At 41.8% G+C, this 17,435-nt stretch overlaps 1 protein-coding gene across 5 annotated transcripts in view; it reads left to right on the top strand.

Moving 5' to 3' along the window:
- Nucleotides 1–17,435, top strand: part of LOC150084061 (protein deacetylase HDAC6-like) — a 463,437-nt gene that overhangs the window by 297,552 nt on the left and 148,450 nt on the right. For all 5 annotated transcript variants that reach the window (XM_090375877.1, XM_090375876.1, XM_090375878.1 and 2 more), the window contains one exon: nt 5,451–5,547. In XM_090375877.1, the coding sequence (XP_090232003.1) occupies nt 5,451–5,547 (97 nt within the window). The remainder of the gene's footprint in view (nt 1–5,450; nt 5,548–17,435) is intronic.

The following is a 17,435-nucleotide window of genomic DNA, read 5'->3' as shown; positions in this document are numbered from 1 at the left end:
AGGATAGGATGCAGTAGGGGTTGTCTGCTGGTATAGCCCATATGTGTGAGCGTGCGATGCGTGGTCATGCCAGATATTGTTCCGGGTTGGCCCATGTATTGAGTAGTCACCTGTTCAATAGTGCTGCACCTGTTTGCCTGTACGAGTCGTTGGACCCGTGCTCACCTCTAACATCAACCCTTCGCTGACCTTTGCAGTTTTGCCGGCGGGTTGTTGTTTGACCATTTTGATGCCAGTCCTGGTACACTTTTAACTACAGCGGCTCTCGAACACCCCACCAGTTCATCCGCTTGGGAAATCGAGGCACCAGCTTGTCGAGCACCCACAATCTGTCCTTTATCGAAGTCTGATAAATCCTTCTTTTTACCATCACTCTCGGAATTTTACTACCTACTGAACCACTGACACCTTATCTATGCTACGTAAGTCGACTAACTGCGCACTCTAGTACCTCACGTGGTCAACGGGTCGCATTTGATTTTCATAGGAGTGGCCATAATTCAGTGATCACTCAGTGTATGTCATGAGTTGTGAAATACACCCATGTTGTTAAATTTATACGTCATTGTCCTTTATGCAGACCTTGAAATAATTCAAAGATATAGATTATTAATTCACGTACAGTGAGTAGACAGAAATCATGGGATACCTACCTAAAGGGTAGGCCCACCTTTCACCCGGATAAGGGCAGTCATATGGTAAGCCATTGAGTCCATTAGTTCGCGAAAGCGTTCATCAGGTATTTCCATCCATGCTTGCTGCACTTCTGTCCATAATTCCATTGCATTCCTGGGTATAGGATCCAAAGTTCAAACGGACCTTTCCACAGCATCCCAAAAGTGCTCCACAGGGTTCGTGAATGGGGAAGCCATTCCATTGTGGTAAAATCTGCAGAATGCTCTTTGAACCATGTTCTAGTCACCTCGGCTCTGTGGTGAGGTGCATTGCCCTGCTGGAAGAGTCAATTGCTCTGTGGGTGCATGATGATCATGAAGGAATGTAGATGGTCTGCTAGGATGGACATGTAACCTGGACCATTCAGAGATGTGTCTAGAGATATCCGAGGTCCCAGCGTGTGCTAGTTGAACATGCCACAGACCATTACTGACCATCCACTTGCCTAAACAGTTCCTTGTTGACATAATGGGTGCATAGCTTTATGCGGTTTCCACCCGATATGCACCTGCCCATCTGCTTGAAATAACTGGAAACAGGATTTGTCGGACCAGGAGACCCGTCTCCAATCATCCAAGGTATGTTGCGAATGTTCTTTCGCCCAGGTAAGGCGTAGAGTCCTGTATCGTGGTATTAGCAATGGGCCTCTGGTGGGTCAGCAGCTCCCATAACCTATTGCGGCTAATGATCGCTTGATGATTTTAGTGGAGCCATTTCTGGCACCTCCTTCTTTGAAGTCGGCGGCGATTTGTGCCACTGTTGCTCCCCAGTTGGCTGAAACAATGTGAGACAGACTTAAACAGCCACTTTCATCCACCACCTTTCTCCACCTACAGTGCTGTCCACAATGAGATGATATTCCGGAAATGCCGTATTCCCGATACACTCTTGATACTGTCAGACAGGGATAGTGCAATATCTGTACCATCTCCACAATAGAGTGAAGTGACCCATGTGTCCAGCACCCTCTGTTATCCCTCTTTAAAAGTTGGTTAACTCACGATGCTTATCCATACTGACATCGAATTACCATCTACGTGATGCAGTGTACCTATATACCTGCCAAGTAGTGGATTCATCCACTAGTGAGAGAGTTGACAGCATTGCATTGCCCAGGAACCAGGTATCCCATGAATTCTGTCCTTTCAGTGTATTATTGCTTTAAGACCATGTATCCCAAAAGTGATTAAAGCCGGCCTCTTTCAAAATCGACAACGTGGTAGGCAATGGCATACTTCCACATTATCTGATGCTGCAGAGACCATAACAAAACCAACTCCAAACACACTGCTGTTAAAGGAAGACCTGCAACTAGGTGGAAGGATGGGATTAGTGAACTTTTGGACATGACATTTTGCGATGCCGCTCATATAGCACATGATCGATGCAGTTGGAGGAATTTGTTGGTGGTCACAACAGTTCCTCAGTAAACTGTGACTGGAAGAAGAACCCAAAAGTGATACTTTTCCAACTGATCAGTGAAAGCTTTCATTATGTATTTGTGTATTTTGTGTCATTATGTATTTTCCTCGTGTATTTGTGAAGATTTAATTTAAAGGTGAACAGGGTGCAGAAGATACTTATTGAATCAAAAAAAAAGTGAAAATTGAGTTTTTTATGAATTTTAAAATTTTGATTTGATTTTTTATCAAATCTTATATTGTTTTCTTCAATAATTCTTCAATTATTTTCTTATATTGGTAATAGAATCAAAATAGGTATAGATTAATTTTGAAAGCATTTATATACTTTTTTTAATCAGAAATTTGCTATCTGTAGTCTGCATATTTTCAGAAAACTGACATTTAAAAGAGTTAAATCTGCATATGTTGGCTGACTATTGCCAGACATTATCAGAGATGCTCCATATATTGACTATAAAAGAAAACATAAAACGTGGTCTCAGACAGTTTTTAAATTCTGTACTGTGGGATCAACTGACGATGTTACCAACAGTAAATTCTAAGTGGGAAGCATTCAAGGAATTAATCGTGGATGCTACTAAAAGTTTCATACCTATTAAGAAATATTGTTCAAGGGTTAGGCCTAAATGGTTATTAAATGAACTAATGAGACTCGTGACAGAGAAGAAAAATGCATATGATGCATATAAATTATCAAGCGACTCAGAAGCCTATGGCAGATATAAGCTAGTCTGTAATCAGTCACAAAGGAGGTTAGGCAGGCGAAGGCAGATTACAAGAAATCTTTGGCAAAAGATGCTAAGAAAAACAGCAAGGAATTCTTTACTTATATAAACTCTAAAAGGAAGGGGGTAAATCTGATTGGTCCACTTGATATCGAGGGTTCGACTGTTGATGATCCTGCTCAGATAGCAAACAAACTGAATGAATATTTTGCATCTACATTCACACATGAGGAGTTATTAAGGTTTGAAAATGGCAGAAGGTTATCAAATTGTAGCAGGGTGCTTAATGATTTTGTAATAAATGAGAGCAAAGTGGGGGAGAAATTGTTGAAGTTAAACATAAGAAAGACACCTGGGGTGGATGGGATCTATCCAGTTATATTAAAGGAGGCGGCAAAGCAACTAAGCAAACCCTTAGCCATAATTATGAGAGCATCCTTGGACTCAGGGAGGTCCCCACGGACTGGAGATGTGCAAATGTATCCCCAATTCACAAAGGGGGATCGAAGGGTGACAAGAGTAATTACAGACCATTTAGTTTAACTTCTGTTCGCGGTAAAATAATGGAGTCACTGGTTAAAGATGCATTGCAGGATCATCTAGACAAGATTGCAGCAATAATTCAGACACAGCATGGGTTTGTTAAGGGAAAGTCTTGTCTGACAAATTTGATAGGATATTATGATGTGGTTACAAAGGAACTGGATGCAAAAAATAATTTTGATATCATATATTTGGATTTCAGGAAAGTTTTTGACACTGTTGCTACAATGGATAAAAGGATAGTTGAGTGGGAGAAGACAGAGGGTGGTAATTAATGGGTACTGCTCTTCGTGGACTAATGTTATTAGTGGAGTCCCACAGGGTTCGGTGTTGGGTCCTCTGTTGTTTTGTATATTTATCAATGATATTGATGAAGGTATATCAGGCTTAGTGTCGAAGTTTGCAGATGATACAAAGGTTGTTATTTGGTTTTTTTTTTTAGGAGCATTAGCAACTAAGGCCATATTGCTCCGGGATTTGCGGTGGTCATTCCATGACCTTTCCGCATCCTCCGTATTTGGTGGTCACGGGCTCTAACCCCGGTCTAATCAAGAAGCGTATGCTATGCACTGCTACTCCTGCCCACCCGGCTATGGAGGCGCCATACAAAGGTTGGCAGGGTTGTTAATGACAGTGATGGCAGTGTGCTGCTGCAACAGGATCTAGATAATTTGGGCAGATGGGCTAAGAAGTGGCAACTGAAGTTTAACCTTGACAAATGCAAAGTACTGCGTATGGGTAGAAGTAACCCCAGAGAAATGTACCAACTGTGTGGTACTACACTTAAGGTGGTAGAAAATGAAAAAGACCTACCTGGGAGTAATTGTGCAGTCAGATATGAAGTTTTCTGAGCAATGCAGACAGGCTGCCAGGGCAGGTCATGGGGTTTTGTCAATGATATATAGGAATTTTGCTAGCAGGGAAAATGTAATTGTACCTCTGTATAAGGCAATGGTCAGACCACGAGTTGAGTACCACGTACAGGTCTGGAGGCCTCATTTTAGGAAGGATGTAGATTTGCTTGAGCGTGTATAGAGAAGGGCAACAAGATTGGTGAGGGGAATGAAGGGATCCTCTTACCAAGAGAGGCTTAAGTTCTGCAAATTGCAGTGGCTGGAGACTAGGCAGCTGCGCGGTTGTTATTGTTGTTATTTGGTTTTTAGGAGCATTAGCAACTAAGGCCATATTGCTCCAGGATATGCGGTGGTCATTCCCTGACCTTTCCGTATCCTCCGTATTTGGTGGTGATGGGCTCGAACCCCGGTCTAATCAAGAAACTTTTGCTACGCACTGCTGCTCCTTCCCACCTGGCTTCGGAGGCACCTGTCTGCATGGTGATCTGGTTGAGGTGTATAAGGCCTTGAATGGGTTGAGCACGCTGAATTCTGATGAGATCCTTCCACTTGTTTAGATTACGAACCTAGGGGGGCATAAGTTCAAATTAAGAAAAGGCAGATGTAGAATAGATGTGTGGAAATTTGCCTTTAGGCAGCGGGTGGTTAATTGCTGGAACAAACTTCCATCTGTCGTTGTGTAAGTTGATAGGTTAGATAAACTTAAGGAGGAACTGGACAGGCATTTGGAGGGAATGGTGTAATTTTTTTTTTTTGGCTGATGCTGCATAAGCTCATACACTTGCTTTCTTGCATCACATGACACTACTACTACATTGAACAAAACTATTTTTGCATTTAATTCATTACATTATCAGTTACAATAAAATTTTATTCATATGTAAATCTTTCATTTCATTTCTCTTGACAATGTTTTGTGATATAAAATTTAAAGCTCAGATTTAAATTCAACCTACTAGAGTTTAAAAAATCATCTGTTTCTCTTAGAAGAGGAAAAATGTTTTGTTTTGGTGTTCAGTGTTATCATCATACTTATCAATGCTCTTCCAGCATAGATGGGTATGATGTTTTAAATTACAAGATAATAATAGTGCATTCAAGACTGAGCTTTTAATCAATCTGAATTTGTGTTGTAATGGATAACTCTGTTTAAAATCCCATTAGTAAGCAATTCTAATTCATTTTAGGATTTAAAAAGTTTTTAACTTTTATTATTTTTTAAACTGCAGTCCAGAATATATTGCTAAAATGAAAAATACAGAAAGTATGAAAGCACGGGATGTTACCAAACTGGGAAAAGATTACCAGTCAGTTTACTTGTGTAAGGTAAGATTGTTTATAAAAGTAATTTTTATTGTCTTTGCAGAAATATGGTCAGTTCTGCTTCTGTTTTTTTAATTATTTAGCAGTTGTAAATTTGCAGCAGACCATTTAGTGTTATGTACAGTGTTACTGTGAAATTATTTTTTTTTTTTTTTTTTTTATGGTAGCAGTGAACTTAAAGTGATCATTGCAGTAGAAATTGGTTACAAAATAAACTTCAGTGAAAGTACAGAGTTACTACATCACTGAGTTGGCACATAACAAAAAAAAAAAAAACCGAACAAATACCAATTCACTGCTGTGTTGGGAACATGCTTTGGATGTAGACATCAGCCACTGGGTTCCTTTATAGCTGTCTGGGTATCCAAGATGATCCATATCTTTAACAACCAATGAAAGTAACCATTGAAGGAACTTAGCACAAACCACAAGGGCCGTTGAATATCAACTTACAGATTCCATTGAATGAATAGAATATAGTAACAAATAGATAATACAGTTTTGTCCAAAAAAGATACAGAAGTCTATACTGGTGATTGTAGTAATGAGGAACCAATTGTAATGCTTGTGAGCACTTTACTGCTTATTGATAGAAAAAGGCCCATAATTGCTATCATTTGCTTGCAGGAAGAAGGAAGGAAGGAAGAAAGACAGTTTTATCAAATAGATTATAGTGATTGATGTATAGTAGGTGCCTTAAGCCTGAACTGAAATACCATATAGTGGTATTTTTCAACCTCAGCAAGGACTGCTGTACAATAATTTTAGGCATCCTTTGATCAGCTGTAGGAAAATAACAAAGGAGTCTTCTGGAAGTGACATGATACTGCCAAGGGGGATATCTTTGTGTGTGCACGATGTAAGGAGTGCAAGGAAATCAGGTGACAACTCAGCGTTGTTATGGGCCTTTATGAGAGCTTGAAGGACAGGGTGGATGCCCTCAAAGGAAATAAATTGAGGGGCCCATCAAGCTCTCAGCTGCCCACATCAACGCCAGAGCTTGCACTTGGTCATCAGGCAACACAGAGGCAGTCCCCCTAGGCAGAATGAGCTGGTCCCACAGGAACTAGTAGTTGTTGGTGACTCTATTGTCAGGGAAACGGGGAACATGCTTTGTAAAAAGGATAGGTGGAATAGGACCAGGGTATGTCTGCCAGGGGCAAAGGTTGATGACGTTGTAGAGCGGATATCATCTTTTAAGGGCACAAAAGGTGATATAGTTGTACACGTTGGCACTAATGATATTAAGAGTAGGAGACCGGCGGAATTACTTAGCAAGTACAGGTCACTGTTGAAAAAAAGCCGTGAATTAGGGCTGAATTTGAAAGTGTCTGCAATTCTGCCCAGACACGATAGAGGGAGTATATGATGAGAGCCTTGTCGATCAATTCAGCCCTGGAGGGATTGTGCAAGGCTCAAGGGGTAGAATTTTTTTCAGCCTGGACTGTACTTGTTAACAGGAGAGATTGCTTCTACAGGGATGGGATACACATAAATAGAAAGGGTGCAAGAATTTTTGCTGATGCTGTCGAGGCAGTGGTAGGTGGGTCGGAAAACTGCTAGTTGGGGGGGATACAAGGACTAATAGATTAACAGTAGCCACTGGCAGAGGTGGAAGTGATTTTTGCACTGCTTCTATTGAAATGAGCAGAAGCCTGAAAAACAAGATGCAGGATATTTCAGAGACTGCTGGGAGTCATTGCGGTACAAGTAAACACATGGGTTGTGTTAGGGTAGCTAAGAATAGAAACAGGTGCATGTATACCTGCGTGTACACCAATGCTAGGAGTTTCGTAAATAAATTTGATGAATTTGAGGTATTGCTCAAAACATCAAAGGCAGATATTGTTGGGATATCAGAGACGTGGTGTCACACAGATATAAGTAATGCGGAACTGGAATTTGGGGAATACAATGTGTATAGAAAGGATAGACAGGACAGGAGGGGAGGAGGGGTTATGCTATTAATTAAGAAACACATAAAGTCCAAGGAAGTGAAGCCAGTCAACATCGATGGACAGGGCAGTGTCGAGTCAGTTTGGTGTGACATAAGCATAGGGAAATCAAAATTGAGAGTAGGAGTGTGCTATAGGCCTAATGACTCTGATGAGTATAATAAGATATTGTACAGGGAAATAGAGTGGGCCAGTAAATCAGAGAGTCTTATAATGGGGGATTTTAATTTCCCAGATATTGACTGGAATTTGTGGGTTGGTCACTCGCACACTAGCAAGGCTTTTGTGAATTTATTGGATGATTGTTTTCTACATCAGCATGTTCGTGAGGCAACAAGAGGGAGCAATACTCTTGATCTGATTATCAGTAGTGATTCTTCATGCATTAAGAATCTGCAGATAAATGAACCACTAGGTGGCAGTGATCACAGTGTGTTGAAGTGGGATTTACTCAAGGAGGTAACTACCATCAGAGGTAAAGGGAAGGGTTTTTGTTTTCGTAAAGGCGACTATGATGGTCTGAGACAGTATTTAAATTCTATACAGTGGGACCAACTGATGATGTTACCAACAGCAAACTCAAAATGGGAAGCATTCAAGGAACTAATCTTGGAGGCTACCAGGCTTTACTTACCAACTAAGAAATATTGTTCAAGGTTTAGGCCTAAATGGTTGTCAGATGAACTAATGAGACATGTGGCAGAGAAGAAAAATGCATGGGATACATACAAATTAATGGGTGACGTGTAAGCCTATGGTAGATATAAGTTGGTCTGTAACCAAGTCACAAAGGAGATTAGGCAGGCAAAGGCAGACTACAAAAAATCCTTGGCAAAGGATGCAAAGAAAAACAGAAAAGAGTTTTTTACATATTTAAACTCGAGAAGGAAAGGGATGAATCAGATTGGTCCACTGGATATTGATGGTTCAACAGTTGAGGATCCTGCTCAGGTGGCTAACAATCTAAACGAGTATTTTGCATCTACATTCACGCATGAGTAGTTATTCAGGAAGGAGAATGATGTAGGTAAAGTAAACATTGGCAGTGAGCTGGATGATTTTGTAATAACTGAGAGGAAAGTGGAGGAGAGATTGTTGAGGATAAACATAAAAAAGGCACCTGGGGTGGATGGGATCTATCCAGTTATATTACAGGAGGCAGCAAAGGAAGTAAGCAAACCCCTAGCCATAATTATGAGAGCTTCTTTGGACTCAGGGGAGGTACCCATAGACTGGAGATGTGCAAATGTAACCCCAATTCACAAAGGAGGATCAAAGGCTGACACAAGTAATTATAGACCTGTTAGTTTAACTTCTGTTCCAGGTAAATTAATGGAGGCACTGGTTAAAGAAGCACTGCAGGATCATCTAGACAAGAATTCAGTTATACCTCAGACGCAGCACGGTTTTGTTAAGGGAAGGTCTTGCCTGACCAATTTGGTTGGATACTATGATGTAGTCACAAAAGAACTGGATGCAGGGAATAACTTTGATATTATATATTTGGATCTTAGAAAGGCTTTTGATATTGTTGCACATGGAAGACTGCTGCACAAATTGGAACAGTGTGCCATTGGAGGCAAATTGCTGCTATGGATAAGGGGATGGTTGAGTGGCAGAAGACAGAGAGTGGTAATCAATGGACACTGCTCAATGTGGACTAATGTTATTAGTGGAGTTCCTCAGGGTTCAGTGTTGGGTCCGTTGTTGTTTTCGATGTTTATGAATGATATTGATGATGGGATATCAAGTTTAATGTCCAAGTTTGCAGATGATACAAAGGTTGGCAGGGTTGTTAAGGACACTACTGATGCTATGCTGCTGCAACAGGATCTGGAAAGGTTGAACAGATGGGCTGAGAGGTGGCAAATGAAGTTTAACATTGACAAATGTAAAGTACTACATATGGGAAACAGTAACCCCAGAGCAACGTATCAACTCTGCGGTACTACACTGACAGTGGTGGAGAATGAAAAGGACCTGGGGGTAATTGTGCAGGCAGATATGAAGTTCTCTGAGCAGTGCAGACGAGCTGCAAGAGTAGCTCATGGTGTCTTGTCAATGATATACAGGAATTTTTCTAGCAGGGATAAGGAGGTGATTATTCCCTTGTATAAGGCAATGGTTAGGCCACATCTTGAGTACTGTATACAGGTCTGGAGGCCTCATTTCAAGAAGGATGTAGAGCTGCTGGAACGGGTACAGAGAAGGGCAACAAGATTAGTGAATGGAACAAAGGGTTGCTCTTACGAAGAAAGGCTTAAGTTTTGCAAATTACAGAGTCTGGAGACTAGGCACCAGCGAGGTGATCTGATAGAGGTGTATAAGGCTTTGAATGGTTTGAGCATGCTCAATGCCAATGGGATTCTTCATCTTGCTCAGAATAATCACCTCAGAGGGCATAAATTCAAATTGAGGATGGACAGATGTCGGATAGATGTGCGGAAATTTGCCTTTGGCCAGCGGGTGGTTGGTTGGTGGAACCGACTTCCATCACTTGTTGAAGTTGATAGCCTAAACAAATTTAAAGCTCAACTGGACAGGTTATTTCGAACGAACGGAGGGGTGAAATGGGAGTGGTTTTTTTTTTTTTTTTGGCTGATGCTGAATAAGCTTGCTTTCTTGCATCATATGCCTCTACTAATGCTAATGCTAAAAGTGTACCACTCATGTTGCATGACATTATGACTTGAAATTTTCCTGTTCAATGTGCAGCTTGATCTAAAGTTCACTGAACTTTGGGCATGTTTCCAAAAGTGCATGACATAGGTTCTACAGACCCCAATGAATGAAATACCTAAATTTTTACTGAGTACAGCTAGATGATAATTTGCATATCATGAAACAAAAAAACACTGGTATTAATGTATACAGAGCTTATAATAATCTGTTTAGTAACGAATGGGCCTGGAGTACTGGGGTCCATAGTTTAATATACACTTAAGTTAGTTATGAACCAGTTATACAAATATATTAACAAAAAATCAGTAGCTTTCGGGACGCGTGTCCCTTTGTCAACTGACAAATTAAATACAAAATTAAATACAATACAACGAGCTGAGTGAGGCACGTTAATCAACCGTCATTGTTGTTGCGCGGACGTGTGCTGCTTTCTACGCCACTGATTAAAATGACATGTATCTCTAGACGTTTCAAGACCTTAATGGGTGGATCAGATAGAGGTTCATATACGTTTGGGTCTAGTAGTAGGGTCAGGGCTTTCTCTCGGTAGGTTGATCGGTCCAACACAACGGTCCGGTGCCCTTTATCTGCAGGAAGTACAACGATGGAGTTGGCTTTTCTTATAGATGATAGGGCGGCACGCTGGCGATGGTTAAGGTTTGAGTAAGTTTTTCGAGTGCTGCGGAGGATTGCGGCAGTCCTGAAACGGATCTCGTTGGCAGTTTCTTCGGGAAGGTTGGTAATACTGGCTTCTATACCCATAGCGAGCTGTGTGAATGGAGGTTTGGATGGTATAACGGCGAATTTCATGCCATTGGATAAAACATTCAGCTGCTCGTTAAACGCGTCCCGAAAGCTACTGATTTTTTGTTAATATATTTGTACAACTGGTTTATAACTAACTTAAGTGTATATTAAACTATGGACCCCAGTACTCCAGGCCCATTCGTTACCATTCGATCCCTTTACGGCCATAATACTTACAACGATTGTGTGCAGTTACAAAAGTCCTTCCTTTCAATAGCCCGCAACAGGCAACATCTATGCTTTGCACACAGACGCAAAAGCAATCAAATAGCGTTAGTTGAACTTCGTTAGCAGTTAAATTGTACGTTTAAATAAATACATATAACGACTTAGATTACAAACGTAATATAATTAATTTTATTTAACATAATTAATTATACATATAACCACTTAGGTTACGTAACATAAATAATTAGTAAAAACAAATAATTAATACATAACTTGATACGAAAGTTATATAAAGGGATTTCGCAGATAACACTCGTTACTGAAACGTAAATATTTCGTAGATAACACTCGTTACTGAAACGTAAATATTCCGTAGATAACACTCGTTACTGAAACATAAATATAGCGTTATAACTGTGTTTGGATACAAGTTTAGGATTTAATTTTGTACAGAAATTGAAATTTTATTGAAAGTAAATCTAAATCATGACTCAAACCAGAGCAGCAAAGCAAAGGGCTCAAGCTAATGGGAATGCTGTGGCCCAGGGGAGAACTGAGGGGGGCAGTTGTCCTCTGAATCACAGCCTTGTAAGATGCACTATTTGCTTGATGTTTGCGGAGCAGTCAAGTATGGGACATGATACTGCCATGGGGGATGTCTTTGTGTGTGTGCGATGCAAGGAGTGTAAGGAGATAAGGCGACAACTCAGCGTTGTTATGGGCCTATATGAGAGCTTGAAGGATAGGGTGGATGCCCTCGAAGGATTACAAGTGAGGGGCCCATCAAGCTCTCAGCTGCCCACACCAATGCCAGAGCTTGCACTTGGTCATCGCGGAACACAGCGGCAACCCCCAAGGCAGAATGCGCTGGTCCCAAAGGAACTAGTAGTTGTTGGTGACTCTATTGTCAGGGAAACGGGAAACATGCTTTGTAAAAAGGATAGGTGGAATAGGACCAGGGTATGTCTGCCAGGGGCAAAGGTTGATGACGTTGTAGAGCGGATATCATCTTTTAAGGGCACAAAAGGTGATATAGTTGTACACGTTGGCACTAATGACATTAAGAGTAGGAGACCGGCGGAATTACTTGACAAGTACAGGTCACTGATGAAAAAAAGCCGTGAATTAGGGTTGAAATTGAAAGTGTCTGCAATTCTGCCCAGACACGATAGGAGGGAGTATATGATGAGAGCCCTGTCAATCAATTCGGCCCTGGAAAGATTGTGCAGGGCTCAAGGGGTAGAATTTTTTTCAGCCTGGTCTGTACTTGTTAACAGGAGAGACTGCTTCTACAGGGATGGGATACACTTAAATAGAAAGGGTGCAAGAATGTTTGCTGATGCTATCGAGGCAATGTTAGGTGGGTCGGAAAACTGCTAGATTGGGGGGATACAAGGACTAATAGATTAACAGTAGCCACTGGCAGAGGTGAAAGTGATTCTTGCACTGCTTCTATTGGAATGAGCCGCAGCCTGGAAAATAAGATGCAGGATATTTCAGAGACTGCTGGGAATCATTGGGGTACAAGTAAACACATGGGTTGTGTTAGGGTAGCTAAGAAAAAGAACAGGTGCATGTATACTTGTGTGTACACCAATGCTAGGAGTTTAGTAAATAAATTTGATGAATTTGAGGTATTGCTCAAAACATCAAAGGCAGATATTGTGGGGATTTCAGAGACGTGGTGTCACACAGATATAAGAAATGCAGAACTGGAATTTGGGGAGTACAATGTGTACAGAAAGGATAGACAGGATAGGAAGGGAGGAGGGGTTATGCTATTAATTAAGAAACACATAAAATCCAAGGAAGTGAAGCCAGTCGACATCGCTGGACAGTGCAGTGTCGAGTCAGTTTGGTGTGACATAAGCATTGGGAGATCAAAATTGAGAGTAGGAGTGTGCTATAGGCCTAATGACTCTGATGAGTATAATAAGAAACTGTTCGGAGAAATAGAGTGGGCCAGTAAATCAGAGAGTCTTATAATGGGGGATTTTAATTTCCCAGATATTGACTGGAATTTGGGGGCTGGTCACTCACACAGTAGCAAGGCTTTTGTGGATTTATTGGATGATTGTTTTCTACATCAGCATGTTCGGGAGGCAACTAGAGGGAGTAATACTCTTGATTTGATTATCAGTAGTGATTCTTCATGCATTCAGAATCTGCAGATAAATGAACCACTTGGTGGCAGTGATCACAGTGTGCTGAAGTGGGAGTTACTCAAAGAGGTAACTACCATTAGGGGTAAAGGGAAGGGGTATTGCTTTCGTAAAGGCGACTACAATGGACTGAGACAGTATTTAAATTCTATACAGTGGGATCAACTGATGATATTGCCAACAGCAAATTCAAAATGGGAAGCATTCAAAGAACTTATCGTGGAAGCTACTAGGCTTTACATACCAACTAAGAAATATTGTTCAAGGTTTAGGCCTAAATGGTTGTCAGATGAACTAATGAGGCATATGGCAGAGAAGAAAAATGCATGGGATACATACAAATTAACACGTGACACGGATGCCTATGATAGATACAAGTTGATCTGTAACCAAGTTACAAAGGAGGTTAGGCAGGCGAAGGCAGAATACGAGAGATCCTTGGCAAGGGATGCGAAGAAAAACAGCAAAGAGTTCTTTACTTATGTAAACTCTAGAAGGAAGGGGATGAATCAGATTGGTCCACTTGAGATCGATGGGTCAACTGTTGATGACCCTGCTCGGGTAGCTAACAAACTAAATGAATATTTTGCATCGACATTCACACATGAGGAGTTATTCAGCGAGGGGAATGCCAGAGGTGTATTCAACTCTAGCAGTAAGCTAGAGAATCTTGTAATAACTGAGAGCAAAGTGGAGGAGAAATTGTTGAAGATAAACACAAGAAAGGCACCTGGGGTGGATGGGATCTATCCAGTTATATTAAAGGAGGCAGCAAAGGAGGTAAGCAAACCCTTAGCCATAATTATGAGAGCTTCCTTGGACTCAGGGGAGGTACCCATTGACTGGAGATGTGCAAATGTGACCCCAATTCACAAAGGGGGATCAAAGGCTGACACAAGTAATTATAGACCTGTGAGTTTAACTTCTGTTCCCGGAAAATTAATGGAGGCACTGGTGAAAGAAGCACTGCAGGATCATCTAGACAAGACTTCAGTTATAGCTAGGACACAGCATGGTTTTGTTAAGGGGAAGTCTTGCCTGACCAATTTGATTGGATACTATGATGCAGTCACAAAAGAACTGGATGCAGGGAATAACTTTGATATTATATACTTGGATCTTAGAAAGGCTTTTGATACTGTTGCACATGGAAGACTGCTGCACAAATTGGAGCAGTGTGGCATTGGAGGCAAGTTGCTGCTATGGATAAAGGGGTGGTTGAGGGGGAGAAGACAGAGAGTGGTAATCAATGGACACTGCTCATCGTGGACTAATGTTATTAGTGGAGTCCCTCAGGGTTCAGTATTGGGGCCTTTATTGTTTTCTGTATTTATAAATGATATTGATGATGGTATATCAGGCTTAATGTCCAAGTTTGCAGACGATACAAAGGTTGGCAGGGTTGTCAAGGACACTACTGACACTATGCTGCTGCAACAGGATTTGGAAAGGTTGAGCAGATGGGCTTCGAGGTGGCAAATGAAGTTTAACATTGACAAATGTAAAGTACTACATATGGGAAACAGCAACCCCAGAGCAACGTATCAACTCTGTGGTACTACACTGACAGTGGTAGAGAATGAAAGGGACCTGGGGGTGGTGGTGCAGGCAGATATGAAGTTCTCTGAGCAGTGCAGACGAGCTGCAAGAGTAGCTCATGGTGTATTGTCAATGATATATAGAAATTTTTCTAGCAGGGATAAGGAGGTGATTATTCCCTTGTATAAGGCAATGGTCAGGCCACACCTAGAGTACTGTATACAGGCCTGGAGGCCTCATTTCAGGAAGGATGTAGAGCTGCTGGAACGAGTACAGAGAAGGGCAACTAGATTGGTGAATGGGACAAAGGGGTTCTCTTACGAAGAAAGGCTTAAGTTTTGCAAATTACAGTGTCTGGAAACTAGGCACCAGCGGGGTGATCTGATAGAGGTGTACAAAGCCTTGAATGGTTTGAGCATGCTCAATGCTGATGGGATTCTTCCTCTAGCTCAGAAAAATCACCTGAGAGGGCATAAATTCAAATTGAGGAAAGACAGATGTAGGATAGATGTGCGGAAATTTGCCTTTAGCCAGCGGGTGGTTGGTGGGTGGAACAGACTTCCATCCCTTGTCGTGGAAGTTGATAGCCTAAATAAGTTTAAGGCTCAGCTGGACAGGTATTTCGAACGAACAGAGGGGTGAAGTGGAAGTGGTTATTTTTATTTATTTATGTTACTTTTTTTTTTTTTTTTTTTTTTTTTTTTGGCTGATGCTGCATAAGCTTGCTTTCTTGCATCAAATGCCTCTACTAATGCTAATGCTAAATCATACCTAAAGGGTTCCGCTACAAAGCCCCGTTCCACAACTCTCACATGGATCGTGCCTGTTTCAACTTCAATCTACGCACATTAAAATTGTGGATAACCCATCTCCACCGTGAAATCAAGTGTGCTGACTACAACAAGTCCAGACTGTTACAACATCTACAAGGTAAGGTCTCACCTATCGTATTTACGAACCTTATACATACCATCTGCCATCGGGCTAATCAGATCTCTGATACCTACTGTTTACGGCAACAGCGCAAATTCATAAACTTAAGCATAGAAGCTAACTCCTTAAAGGCGAGCACACGTTCAAATGACACAGCTTCCTTCGTCTTTCTTGAATCTAAGCAGCAAACAACTATCCAACGAGCAGCTGAATGTTTTATCCAACAGCATGAAATTCGCCGTTATACCATCCAAACCTCCATTCACACAGCTCGCTATGGGTATAGAAGCCAGTATTACCAACCTTCCCGAAGAAACTGCCAACAAGATCCGTTTCAGGACTGCCGCAGCACTCGAAAAACTTACTCAAACCTTAACCATCGCCAGTGTGCTGCCCTATCATCTATAAGAAAAGACAACTCCATCGTCGTACTTCCTGCGGATAAAGGGCGCCGGACCGTTGTGTTGGACCGATCAACCTACCGAGAGAAAGCCCTGACCCTACTACTAGACCCAAACGTATATGAACCTCTATCTGATCCGCCCATTAAGGTCTTGAAATGTCTAGAGACACATGTCAATAAACTCGACCACACATGGTTTAAAGATAAGATCTCGACCACAACTCAGCGTCTTCTACGTGCTACTGGCTGCCAACTACCGCAATTCTATGGATTACCAAAGATCCACAAACCGGGTATTCCCCTCAGACCCATAGTGTCGTGCTGCAGTGCCCCAACGTATGAACTGTCCAAACATATCACGCGCCTCCTCTCACCTCTTATAGGTAATACATCGCACACCGTTAAAAATAGCAGTGAATTCATCCACCTCATTAAGGAACTTTCAATCCCTGACAACACTGTCATGGCATCATTTGATGTGGTTTCTTTATTCACTTCAATTCCCGTCCAATAAGCCGTGCACTGCGCCAGAAGGCTCCTCGAGAACGACTTAAGCCTCCAATCCAGGACATCACTATCCACTGATGACATCTGTACCGCCCTCAACCTATGCTTATCAAGCAGCATCTTCACTTTTGAGGATTCACTCTACCAGCAGGTACATGACACTGCTATGGGTGCCCCTGTCAGTTCCGTAGTAGCTAACATCGCCATGGAAGATCTGGAGGAGCAGATACACCAGAACCCACCTATACCTATTACAACATGGTGTAGATACGTTGACGATATTTTTACCGTTATACCACGTGGTTCTGAAACTGCACTGCTGGAATACCTCAACTCCCTATCTAATTTCATCAAGTTTACCATAGAATCAGAAATGAACGGTACGCTCCCGTTCCTGGACGTCGAAGTGCATTGCGTAGGCCCACATCTAGAGACCTCAGTATACCGCAAACCCATGTGGTGCGGTCAATTCACTAACTACAGGTCCGGCCACGCACCAAGCCATCTCAATAGCACTGCCCGCACCCTATTCTCCAGGGCTTGGAGCCATTCCAGCACCGACACAATTAGGCGTAACGAGATCTCCCGTGTGAAGGCGGACCTAACCAAATGTGGTTATCCATCCCATGTACTAAGCAGATGCCTATTACAGGCAGAAGAACTCACATCCAACCCAAGACCACCGAACCAAGTCGGTATATCGTCCGCTTACATTCCCTATTATCCAGGCGTGTC

This window comes from Mastigoproctus giganteus, chromosome 6 (assembly GCF_048544385.1).
Source record: "Mastigoproctus giganteus isolate SK-2022 chromosome 6, ASM4854438v1, whole genome shotgun sequence".
NCBI lineage: Eukaryota > Metazoa > Arthropoda > Arachnida > Uropygi > Thelyphonidae > Mastigoproctus > Mastigoproctus giganteus.
The sequence above is the reverse complement of the archived record's forward strand: the minus strand, read 5'-3'. Positions and strand labels throughout refer to the sequence as shown.